Genomic DNA, 13,482 nt, shown 5'->3' on the forward strand with positions numbered 1-13,482 from the left:
GCGAGCCAGGCGGGCACACAATGTCACAGCTGGGAACTGACAGCAGTGCATCGTGGGGAAGGCAAAGCAAGTCCCCACAATTCCTGTGACCTTTTAGCGCCAAACTCTGAAAGGACATTGTGAATGTGATTGTGAAGATAGTTCTGATTTTCACAAAAGGACTGAAGGAAATGTTTATCTGTCAAGATAAATAAGAAAACATTCTTATTCAGACCCAACAATGCCCTTTATGCCACAAGTACACATGCTTCTCTGCCTCCAAAAAGAAATTTCTCTAAAAATCAACATTTTTTAATTTATTATGTGGTCCATTCCGGTGATTTTTGGAACCCTAAGATTTTTTAATTGTCACAAACAATCCGTTAGGTCTCTCATACAGAAACAAAATTAAGTGAAAGATTTCAGTGTAAGTCGCTTTTTGTATTGATTGTACCCTTTTTGGGGAATGTCCATGAAGGAAGGAAAAACAGGACTAAGCTAGTAATTATAATAACCTCCTGGGACAGAACATGGAATTTAGAAAGAGTATCGTGCAGAGGTCTCTTCTGTTTAGAAAGTCTCCATTTAACAAATATAATTTTTATTTTTTTATTTATTTTTATTTTTTTAAATATATTTTATTGATTTTTTACAGAGAGGAAGGGAGAGGGATAGGGAGTTAGAAACATCGATGAGAGAGAAACATCAATCAGCTGCCTCCCGCACACTCCCTACTGGGGATGTGCCCGCAACCAAGGAACATGCCCTTGACTGGAATCGAACCCGGGACCCTTGAGTCTGCAGGCCGACGCTCTATCCACTGAGCCAAACTGGTCAGGGCAACAAATATAATTTTTAAGGTATTCTCATAAAAGTAACATGTATAGTGTTTCTTGCATTTTCTAGAAGTTGACTTAATTAAAAGGAACAGCAGAATTAGATTACCTGACAGCAGATCAGAATGGACGGGAAATTTTGGCATGCATACACATGCATCCTCTTCCTCCCACCTGCCTCCCTCCCAGTTACTGAAGAGCCAAGTGAACATCAAGCCTGGGGCCAGGTACCAGGGAGTTAGAGATGATTTGAGGGCGATCCTTGTCCCTCAAAGAGCCCACGGCATGCTGGTGAACTGAGGCCTCCAAACAGATCAATACAGTGTATTGTAGTTAAATGTATTGAGATGAGGAGAGTGACACAGGCCACGTTATGGTTTTTACTTGTAGGCAGAATGAAGCCACTAAAGGTTGTTAGATAGATGTTCTTGCAGTTGCACAGAAGTATGAATTTGAGGGGTGAGGAATAGAAGGGGGCAGACCAGTGAGGACGAGGGCCTGAGCCTGGTAAAAGAACAGGAGGGAGGATTTGAACTCATATCAGTGAGTTTAGTGAGAGTGAGTCAGAAGCCAGTTATTCTGCACATGTGGACTGAGTCCCCACTGTGTCGCACCTTATCCTAGGTGAATGTAACAGACACTATCTCTGCCCACACAGACATGATGACCTAGTGCAGTGCTACGCAAATGGTGGCCTGAAGACTGGGGCCAGTCCACGAGCCATTATCAGTCTGTGATGAGAGAAGTGCAATTACTGAGACTAAGCATTTAGCAACCCTTACAGCCATTCTCCACGGCTGGAACCCAAATGCATGATCATTTGCCTGTAAATTAATTTTCATTTTAATTTATAGGAGAATTGGTCCATATCAAATTGGAAATTAACAGCAAAAATTAAAAAATAAAATAAAACAATGTGTTTATCCCCAAAGTCAGTCTGAGAAACACTGCCTTAGTGGTTGCAATAGATTGGAATGTGAGAAATGGGAACAGAGATCAGAAAATTCAGTTGGGAGATTAGGATGGGAGAGGGGATAAAATAGCTGCTACACAGAGAGGGATCCTCTCATCTTGCCACAACTAAATTCGGTAGGGGCAAGGACGGATAAATTTCTAGATAACTAAGATGCTAATATTTTCCTTCAGCTTCATGCAATTATTCACATATTCATACTTACAGAAAACCATCTTCGATTATGTTTACATGGGCATAATTTATTCCCTATGAGATACAGAAATACAATATACCCTACTATATAGGCTAAATAGGTTTTACTTGTAGGCTGTGGCTTATCAATTTCAATCAGAATAGCAACATTAAGCACTAATGCCATCCCACTGTGCACACTCCCTTCCGGTCCGGGGATTATCAGGAGTGAGGCCTGCAGGAGTAAGACCTAGACAAGCCCTGTGTTTACCTATCATTTCGGAAATTGGATATTTCGTTAGAAGAAGAACTGACACTAATGAAAATCTAAGTTGCCATTTACCACCCAATACCACATGCAGGTTAATTAATAGGACACAACAGCCTGGAAGAAGGCAGCAATTTTCCATTTAGCTTTTCCAGATATTAGAACTAGATAGCATCATCAAATAACACACATGCACTCAGGCAATTTATAATGTTATGGCTAAGGGATGGGGGGAATCATTGCTTCAAAATCCTTCACAATCCACTTATCCTGGAGCCATGAGCTGTTGGGTCCCAAGGTTTCTGTAAAGGTTATTACATTAACTTTCTATTACTATAAATGAGGACCGGAATCCATTTATGGCAAGTAGCAATCAGGTGGTATTTTTCCCTGCTTCTTTTTTGCTTCCCTGGAATATGAACTCCATTGCACGGTTAAAACTTAAGCAAATGCTCTCATAAAAAAAATTTTTTTTTTCAGGGGAAAGGCAAAATAAGTCAGCAAACTCTATATGCCGCATGGTCCTTACCTCCTGTAGCAACTTATCTAATTTGTGCTGCAATTCAAGGAAGTATCGTGAGGTGATGAGGCCCTGGTGGGACTTATCCAAGCAATCTCGAGCCAGCTCAATAATCTGGTGGTGAGTGAAACTGAGCACCCCATCTGCCAGGGGGAGCACGTGGTCAGGGGAGTAGCTGGTGATGATGTCCGTCAGACGGTCTTCCATCTGCGCGGTGGCCTGTTTAGAGAAGATGTGCACACACAGATGGAACAAGGAAACACACATCTGGACAAGTCTATCATCACGCTTCTCTTGCATTTTCAGAGACTTCCTCAAGTTTTTAAATATAATTCTAGAAATTAAATTCGAAAGAAGCCTCATTTCTGAATGATACTATACTGGTGCACACGTCACCATACATTCCTCAAAGCCTGTGGAATGTACAGCACAGAGAGTGAACCCTGACATAAAGTATGGGCTTCAGGTGATGATGAGGTGACCTTGCAGGTTCATCCTTTGTAACAACGGGGCTACTGTGGTGGGGTACATTGATGGGAGGGGGTTGTGCATGTGTGGGTTCAGGGAGTATTTGGGAACTCTGTACTTTCTGCTCAATTTTGCAGTGAACTGAAAACTGCCCTAAAAAAAACAGTCTATTTGAACAAAAAAAAGAGGTCACACCATGTGGAAGAAAGATCTGAGGTATGGAAGGGAAACTGAACGTCCCAGGGCAATAATTGCTTTTTTCCTATGCCCATGTAAAATGGCCCATGTAACCTTCTTCAGGTAACTTACTGTCCGTGAAATGTTATGCTTTCATTTCAGATCTTCAGTTCTTTTAAAGACACTGTCAAAAGCATCGAATGGCTCTGTTTCTACCTATTCCACCATCGGGACTGTCACTGAAGCCCCACAGGGCAGGCCAAGTGTGTCCTCGGCTGTTTTCATGTACCAGGAACCAGCATCTTACACCACCTTGATCCTTTCCTCAAAAAGCTGCGTGACATGCGCAAAAGGCCAAGGGGGTTCCCTTGGTAACGTAAATCTACAATGTCCTTTCCAACGTCCATTTCCTTGCCTGTGATGCCCCATTGCCTAGTCAATACTCCTCACTGTTGGCTGCCTAATCAGGGAGGTTCCCTCTGCCTCCTGCCCCCTCTGAAGTCCTAACCCGTATTAACTACAGTCAGGACCCGCTTCCATGGGAACCAAGTGACATGTGATAAATAGCTGAAATGGCTTTAATCAATGGCATCAATGTTGGGTTCATTACAAAAATAAGTATGCTACTCCTGATCTATGAAACCAAAGATTTCCTTTTGTTCTTTTGCCCAAGGCTGTAATGGTAGGGGGTTGGGGGGAGGAAAAGTGACAAAACGAAGAAATTGCCTTCTCCCACATGTGCAGGACACTTTGGTGGAAAAGCTGTGGAAATGAGGTGTCAGAAACTACCGGACAGCAGCTTCTTGCAGCCAGGGTGCCTGGCAACAACCATTCATCCAGGCCTTTCAGGCTCAGTTCAAATCCCTTTCGCAAGCCCTGGCCGGTGTGACTCGGTTGGTTGAGCTCTGTCCCACACACCAAGAGGCTTCGGGTTTGATGCTGGTCAGGGCACATGCCCGGGCTGCATGGTTGATCTCCAGTAGGGGGTGTGCAGGAGGCAGCAGATCAATGTTTTACTCTCACATCAATGTTTCTCTTTCCCTCTCCCTTCCTCTCTCTCTAAAATGAAAAACAAACAAACACATTTTATTTAAAAAATTCCTTTAGCCACTCTAATGGGGAACATGGCACTATTAAGGTTAGATATGTAATTGGTAAAGAGATACAAAGTCATAAAAACAAAACATTAGGCTAAAAAAAAAAAAAGATTTCCATGACATACCAGGCTTCTAAGGAAGGACACAGTCTCTGCTTAACAAGACTGTGGGCCCAGAGCACGGGCACGGAGAGCACCAGGGGCGAGAGGCCCCAGTGGTGCCCCAACAGCAAGGCTCACTTGGGGCCAGTTCAGCACCAGACTGTGTGGCTAGCTCTCAGCAGTTTGTCAACATGTTTAGTGATTCCATCTTTCTAAGGAGGCTGTGCTGTTGTATGCAGGTCATTTCTAGATTGAACCATTCCATCCCTTACAGCCACCTTACGGACACTAAACCTGCGGTGCCTGTTTGTTCCAATGCCAGGCACCTTCAATTCAACTCATTACCTTTGGGAACCTTTCTTTGTAGACATGGTTCATCATAATTATTTCATGGTCACAGCAGGCGGGAGAACGTCCAGGGCTGTAAGCAAAGCAAATTACCCTTTTAAACTTGCCACAGCGTGAAATGAAAATAAGCCTTTTATTTATAAACAATTGGTTGCATCAAAAGTACTATGCAACCTTTGTAAAAAAACACACACAAATAAACGTATTAGGTACTAAACTACAAAATCATTCATTAGTGCACACACACCTGCCCATAAATATAGAGACACCCTCATGAGGATCCGACAAGCAAGGTCGAGAAGTGGAATGCCGCATATTAATTACAGCTGCACTGCAGAACTGAGGAAACAGTCTTAAATTGAGCTTACATTCTGTATGGAGCCTGCACTTGAGCATGAGTTCGGGAAACCAGTTAGTGAACTGCACTATCGAAGCAGTCAGGGTGGCCACAGAAACAACCTCAAGCCCATGTGGAAGTGTCTAATTTCACACTTTCATCACACACCTGCGCTCCGCCACGGCCTGCTGAAGAGGGTTAGGGGCCTTCCCCGCACAGGTGTCAGCACTGAAATCCATTTTCTAGCCTAGCAAACCTTTATTTGGGATGCCGAGGTGGGCGCTATGTACAATATGAAACAGGCATACAACTGTGGTCGTTTTTCTTTGTTTCAGTAGCAGGTCTGTGTTCCTTCTTAGTGGTATGTAGTTGTGCAACTTCCGTGTGAGTATTTACATGCCCAGGAGGACATTGTTTGCACTAGAGATCCTAGAAACTCCTTTCATAAAACGAAAGGGCAGCTGTGTAGTAACATGCAATGTCATTCAATGCGGGCATAAAATTGGTCTTTTATTCTGTATCTCAAAATAGTCTAACACATCCTGCAATTACCAAATGTGGTGATATTTGTTATCAGTTTATGATACTAAATATGAAGGATACAGAGGGAAAAAAACCCCTTCTGAGTAAACTTTAATATTCAATTGTACTCCCGACAAAATATTTTTTTATAATAAAACCTTAATATGTCCAAGTGCACCAATTCTATACCATCAGATCTGGTACTAGCTGGGCCCAGAGATGGCTGCCGAATCCCCCTGCAGTTGCTGGGACAGGGGTTGGTCCCTTTAGCGATGGCCTCAGCTTCAGAGTCACCTCACCCAAGGCCATTGGGCCTGGAGGTACAACTCCGATGGGTCATGTCACCCCAGGGCTCCCTGTGGGATCAGCCACACTGTGGGCCTGTGTGGCAGCTACACATCTCCCTGTGCCCCATGCTGCTTCCCCTCCTTCCGCAGGGGTGGATCCCAAGCACTCCTCATAAACGTCCCGATCTCTGCTTTAGAGTCTGCTTCCTCAACCATCAAACTGTGATTTTGAAATAAGGTCAAAATAAAACTAGCTCTACATTCTGTCAAAAAATTTGAACTACATTGGGCATCCACAAAATTCAAGGGACACAGACTGCTAACAGTTTGTTCAAAATCCTGGAGAAAAGAACGAAAGATCTCGGAGGGCTTTTGTAATGTAGAATCTAAATACCACATGTGAATCTCAATGTGTTGTCTTCCCTTTCAGCCCAACTTCTCCCTCTTAAATTATTAACTCCTCTTGCACCATAATTCGATCATCTTGAAATTTCCAAAGGCTAGAAGGTCTTACAGATCCTTTAGCCACTGTAATTACTGCTACTACAGCAATTCGTAGGAATTGTAAGAATTTAAAAGAAAAATAATACGACCTCTTTCAATGGTAATTAACAACATCCTGTGCAGATGGGAAAATCACACTATAGTTATAGCAGTTCACAAATCAATGAATGCATACATGAATAACAGGACCAAAAGTCTTCCCTTGAAAGGATTGAAAAGAGGCAATCCAATTAAGCAACATTTTTCAATTGGGTCTACACACCTCAGACTTCGGGAACGGGGGCGCATAGGGGTGTTCCTGCATCTGTTCTCCGTGGCGATGCTTTCGGTAGTACAAAAATGTTTCGATAAGAAGTGTAATTCATCTGGCGTTGGTTGGTATGGTAACTGGTGCAGCTTCTCCTGGGAGGAACAGGATGACTAAAACAAACCAGAGACAAGTTATGTGACTACCTTAAGAACAGTAGGGGGTGGGGGGGATAAATGGTGATGGAAGGAGACATGACTTGGGATGATGAACACACAATACAATATACAGATGTGCTATAGAATTATAGCTCTTACACTTATATAATGTTATTAACAAACATAAGCCCAAATAAATTCAATTAAAAAATGTCTTTCAATGTGTGTGTGTGTGTGTGTGTGTGTGTATAAGCATTAAAGCTTGACATCCCATCATTTTACACTGTTTCCTTTTCATGTTATAAATAACTACTGCCTACATGATAACACCTTAATACTTTCTCTGGGAGGTCAAAAGGGTTTCTATATTTCGTCTCATTGGTCTATAAGATGATTTCCCCAAAGAGTTTTCTCTCTGGAGAAAACCCAGGCTCTGAAAATGGATAGGACCCAGTCAAAGCTAAAGCAAGACAGTAACAATTGGAATGAGAATTTGGGTGCATTAAGTGACAGATTAGCTCTCAATGGAGTACAGTACACTTATGCCTACTGTGGCTTGTAATCAAGCACTGTGACTGTGACGTGTATGATGCATGATCATAAATTAGGAACTGAGAACTCTTTACAAAGCATGCTGCCCTTTGATGCAACTACCACTGATATGTGTCCTGGATGAAAAAAGGAACAAAGAAAGATTCTTTTCTCAACAATGCCATTGTTTTAAATACTGGATTTTTTCCCCTTTTTTTCTTTGACTAAGACTATTATTTTTTTTAATAGTTTAAGTGGTGGTGAGTTTTAAATCCCTTGAGTTTAGATTTACTCTTTGAAAATGTTCATTCAATACTTGGAGCAAGGAAAGGTAGAAAAGGTGAATGGTTAAATCACACTGCTTTTAATCAACCTGAAGAATAACACTATAAAACAGAGACTGATGTTTTTATTGGATGATGAACTCTGTAAGCAATTCTAACAAGAGATTGAGAAATTTTTGAATGATAGAAACATGGTTAGAATAAACATATTTGGAAAGATACCACTCTTTTAAAAATTCAGTTATGATAGGCTATTTTTCATTTAAAAAAGTCATTAGGTTAAGAGCACACCTCATAAACACTGAAATCTCAATGCAGTGATACTAGAAATGAGTGACTAGAGCTTAAAAATATCCTGATACCCAGAAATTATAGACCACTGTACCAAGTACATACAGAGATAGAGATTTTTCTAATGTAATGAGATCATTTTATAAATCATTAAAATGAGAACACTACTAGACAGGTTTATGAGATAAACCATAACTCCATCCAGAAAGTACAGGCACAACCTTTAAACCCTTCACTATGAAAAAACAACCACACACAACAACTCAAGAAATAGGCAAAAGAATAAAAACCCAAGCAGGAGAGAAGCAGCTGTGATAAAAGCAAAAATAAGGAAATTAACAAACAGAAAAAGAGAATTAAGAAGCTGTGCATATATCTCAAAGGTAAATCCAGGTCCATAATTCTGTATCTAAGATTTCAAAGCCCATAAGTTAATTCATAAGTATATAGTAATCCTCTTTGATGGCAAAGCATCAACTGAACGGATGGCAAGCTACTTAAAAATATGTATTTAATCCACTTAGTGTGAATGTTGATTCAGGTTGCTGTAGAAATTTAATATATTTGATTATAAGCTGCTGGGCCAGTTGCTGCTGGGCTGTTGTGTACAGTACAGGGATCATGTTACCTTTCTAAAATGTGAACATTAATTCCAAATTAATTTGTAGCAGGCTCCAGAAGTTCACATAAGATATTATGCACTTGCATGAGAATGATCCCAATAGACTCCAATGGGGGGGTTCCCTCTGTGGAGGGCGGGAGGAGAAAGGAAGGGATTGGGTGGGAGGGGCTTTTGTGGTATAATTAACATTTTATTTGTTAAACAAAATAAAAATGTGTCTTTAAAAATAGTTGCAGCAAAGGTAACAAAAATGTTAACAGGAGTTAACGCTAAGAGGAAAATAATGTGGTTATGCCATATACAGCCATATAACTGAATTCCATAAGGAATGTGTGATGGGGAATATGTAAAACAATGGTGCAGGGGTGTGAGTCGTGTAACCTCCACAGTATTAAAGAAGCTTGGAAGCTCGGAGCTGCTCTGGGGAGAGAGCCTCATCTCAGTGAGAGCAAGCGAGGTGCGAATAGGAACAGGTGACAACAGGATGAGTCCAAGCACTGGGAACAACTGTAGGCCCCCAAAATGCCCTGGGGAGTCAAAAGGCCCCCAAAATGCCCTGGGGGCCCAAGCAGTGAGTGGATATGGGACAATAGAGAAATGCAAGGCTCAGTTTCAGCAGTAAGGGATGCAAAGCCAGTGGAGAGAACATCCAAGACAACAGAGGGTGTAGGTACTGCAAGACCTCATACCCCATTGAAAAGATACCTCCACTGGTCAAAACATCCTTGGAACACCACTTTTAGAAGAATTTCAAGAATTACTTTCTTAATTAGCTGAGCTCATTACTTTACATTTTTAGCATGTTCTCTAAGTGTGGTGCTAATGAGTCTCACCCAGCTAGTTTGCATATGACCTTTGACTGTATCATAAGTCAAATCCACTTTCAAAGAGTGAAGACTGACACAAAAACTGTGCTGCTAGTTCTCAAGGCAATAGAAGTCACTCCAAAATGTTCTTAGTAATGATATCCTATATAATAAAAGGCTAATATGCAAATTTGCCCCTTGACCGGGAGTTTGACCGGGAGTTCAACCAGGGGGTGGGGCTGGACGGCCAACCACCCATGGCCCCTCCCCCTGACCAGCCCTGTCCCTGATTGAGGGCAGGGGTGGCCTGCCAACAGCCTGCCGGTCCACCCTGGACAGCCCCACCCCCAATTGGCTCCCCTACCACGATCAGGGGCGGGGCTGGCTGGCCAACCGCCTTCGGCCCCTCCCCTAAACTGGCCTGGCCCCACCCATGCACGAATTCGTGCACCGGGCCTCTAGTCATTCAAATAAGCCTTTAGTCTCTCAAGATAACCATTTTGCAGAGGACAGTGTTCAAATGCATGCATAATTTTTTACTTGTTATCTGTTTTAAGTAATATCATTTTAGAGTCACATCTCATATTTAAGGCATTTCTGATTTCCTGTTTCCCCCAGCAGAAAATAATTTATCTGGTAAGAAATATAGGGAAGGATCCTCCCATTGCTGCAATTCCATATGACTTATTTTAAAATTAAAAATTATGAATGTCATTTGAATATTCTTTAAAAATTCCACAAATTAATTTTAACTTCAAAATTTGAAGTTAAAATAAGTTGCAACACTAAGTATTCTCTGGAAGGACCGATTAAACTTCATATGATCAAATCTTTCCAATTTAGGCACATAGCATTTTTAACACTAGCCAGTTTTGCAGTTTCCATAATATCCAACAACAAAGACATGATATTTACATTCCAGCCTAAGAAGTTCTGGAATTCAGCTAACAACACAATTTTCTGTAAAACTTACACTGTATTTTCAAAGTGTCTGTAGTTTTATTTGTATATATTCTGTATTTTTATTTTAAAAATAACTAAAATGCATGTCTGATTGACTAAATAAGTAAATCCAGAAATTGAGAATCTAAAAGTGATTCAGATTAGATTAGAAGAAAAAGAGACTAATAAGCAATTTTGCTAAGTTTTTGCCCTAATATTTAAGATACAAGAACACAAAGAAACAGGAAAATGAGAAATAACTCTTCAACTTTTCAGTCATAATTTTCAGCAACAACCAATAGGGAGAAAAGGCAGCCGAACCTCTGTGTGACAGCACCTACACTCCACAAATGAAAGAGTGCCTTGTGTCCTTCGGAGTGATTCTGAAAGCTGAAATTTCATTTTGAAGGACAAAACAGGAATAGGAGGTCAACAGTGACATGCCACCACTTCAATAAAATACACACAAGAGAAGAGCTGTCTTACCTCTGGCCAGAAGCTGTTAGAAACACAGAGTATGTGTGTGACTAACCACTGTCCCAGGGGGCTCTTCCGTAGGCACATATGGAAGTCAGGGACAGCAGGGACTCCATTCTGACAGATGGCTAGGTCAAGTTTATAAATCACAAGGTTTGTTTGAAGAAACACCATGTAAATTCCTTAAAAAGAGCCAGGAGCCTGAGTCTAGCTCATTTACTGTGTTTTCACTGTTAAAACAAGGGGGTTGGTACACACAGCCCCTCAGTTCATTCTCTGTGCCTCACATTTTTGATCCATAAAATGGAGAAAAAGAACAGCAACTACATTACAGGGTATATTGCTAGGATTAAATGAGCAAATGCATTACAAAAAATTAGGCTAGTGCCGAGCACATAATAAGCATTTATTTAAAACTTGTTTTTAAAAATCATTTCTACGAAACACAGCCTGGTTCTACGTAGCTCACCCTTTAAAAAAAATAGGTACACTTTTAAAAGTGATGTATGATTTACTAGTTGGAGATAGAAAAAGAAAGATCCTGTACTCTTCCCTATTTTTTTGGCAAAAGAGAAATTTTGATGTCTCAATTATAATAAAATTTGACTGAAGGGCAAAACAAGGCAATATAGTTGAAATGAAAAATGATGTGGAGTTAAAAGACATGATATACATTTAGGGCATGGGGAGGATTAAATGAGAATATGTATGGGAAAGCCACCAAAGAACCAAGCATTCTGTTTATTGGTGACTGGGTTCTGATTGGAGAGGCCCAAGGGTCTAGGGAAGAAGAGCACTTACAATTTAGAAAATTCCACTTTTGTTCTTTTTGGTCAATAAATTTTGGCATTTATTTTCACACTGTGGTTCTCCATGTTTTCAACATCTAAAAATGAGCCAATAACCAATGACAGTTACTGACACATTAACCGAGGGTGACCTTACTGTCATTTAGTGACCTCTTTATCCACTGGAGCCACTTAGGAGTTTCAAGCATCCTTTTCTGCTGTGAGAAGGATGTGCCATTGAAACTACTCACGGTTGTCAAGATGTTTCACAAACATGACCTAAATGGACAATAAACTCATATACCACAACAAAATGGAACAATGGATAGGAAAATAAATGACTTCCCCTCAGTAAAATGCTATGAGGAAATGGTAAAAATAATCCAACAGATTTTAATAAGTCACTTTTAAAGGGGCTCCAAAAACCCACATATTTTGCATCTGGAATTCAGAAACATATAAGATAGTAATGATACCAGTTAGATTTTATACATTTAATTGTAGTTTCTTTTCAATTTAAGTGTTATTAAGTGGCTGACTTTATAATGCCTAGCATGGTACTTAGGTCTGTGGAAAAAAAAAAAGTGGGTGGACAGCCCTCCTCAATAAACCACAAATTTTGACAAAATGGAAATGAATCAAAAGCGGTTCTAAAGTCACCAGGTGGCACTCCTGGCTGGGACAGAGCATTCGGACCACCCCGTGGGTATTCACTGAACGCATACAACACACCATGTCTTCATAAATGACCAGCAGCTAAGGCTCTGCAGAGACAGAGATCCCACAGCATCACTAATTTAAACTGAGAAAGCACCTATCTGACCTGCCGAGTCGTTGCCAGGCATTATTAGGGCTCTTGTTGAAATACTAGCGCGCTTGGAGCAGGAGAACATCCTCCTTCCTCCATCCTTTTTCATGGTCTCATCTTGTCTCTTTCTTTATCTTAAGTTACTAAGAGGTTCTTTTAATCTCTCCTTAAAAGGAAGTTCTTATCCAGAAGGCACAGATAAATTTAAGGCTGGCCATTTTTTTTTTCTTTGAAGAAGAAAAACAAACAAAACAAAAAACACCCCAAACATACAAATACTCTGCATCTAAGCCCCACAAGAAAACAAGACCCAAGCCACCAAATGGCATTGTCAGTATTACTATCACTGGTGTGGAACCAAAGCAATAAAACGAGATTGTGTTTTCCACCCCAAACTACAAATGGTATGAAAAGGAAAGCTCCTCATCTTCAAACTTGTGATCCTGGGACTTACTCAATTGGCGCACCATAGCATAAAATAAAGCTTGCTGCAAAAAGGATGTCCTTTTTATGTTTGTTAGCTCATCAGTTGATGCATAACCTATTCAGAGTGACAGACATACAGCATTTATCCTCTCCTCCCAACCCGGAAACACCCAGAGAAAACATGTCCGGCGTAAGAGCTGTAGGTGGTGAGGGAGAGGGGAAGCTCAGACACTTACAGAGACGGTGGAGCTGGGCGTGTTTGTCCCATAGCCAGAGGAGGGGAGAGAAGCCAGGGACCAGCGGCGTCCATCAGTCCTGTTGAGAATATCAGATTAGTTTAGGCCAACAGTGGAGTGCCGTGACCCGGGACTCCCAGGGAAACCAAGTACTTTCAGTCAAACAAATGACACACACATGGTCAGTGAGGATGTGGAAATGTTCAGCAGGGGCCAGAATAAACAAAAATTATACAGCAGGTTGACTTTTATTTAAACTGAATCGATACGCCCAA

The 13,482-nt window shown here is 41.0% G+C and overlaps 1 protein-coding gene across 15 annotated transcripts in view; it reads right to left on the minus strand.

Annotated features, from left to right (window-relative positions):
• The window catches only part of MAST4 (microtubule associated serine/threonine kinase family member 4), a 521,544-nt gene that overhangs the window by 60,094 nt on the left and 447,968 nt on the right, over positions 1-13,482 (minus strand). For all 15 annotated transcript variants that reach the window (XM_059694451.1, XM_059694454.1, XM_059694452.1 and 12 more), the window contains 4 exons: positions 13,208-13,286; positions 6,854-7,011; positions 4,939-5,014; positions 2,760-2,969 (listed from right to left, as the gene is read on the minus strand). In XM_059694451.1, coding sequence (XP_059550434.1) covers positions 2,760-2,969; positions 4,939-5,014; positions 6,854-7,011; positions 13,208-13,286 — 523 coding nt within the window. The remainder of the gene's footprint in view (positions 1-2,759; positions 2,970-4,938; positions 5,015-6,853; positions 7,012-13,207; positions 13,287-13,482) is intronic.

This window comes from Myotis daubentonii, chromosome 4, assembly GCF_963259705.1.
Source record: "Myotis daubentonii chromosome 4, mMyoDau2.1, whole genome shotgun sequence".
Taxonomy (NCBI): Eukaryota; Metazoa; Chordata; class Mammalia; order Chiroptera; family Vespertilionidae; genus Myotis; species Myotis daubentonii.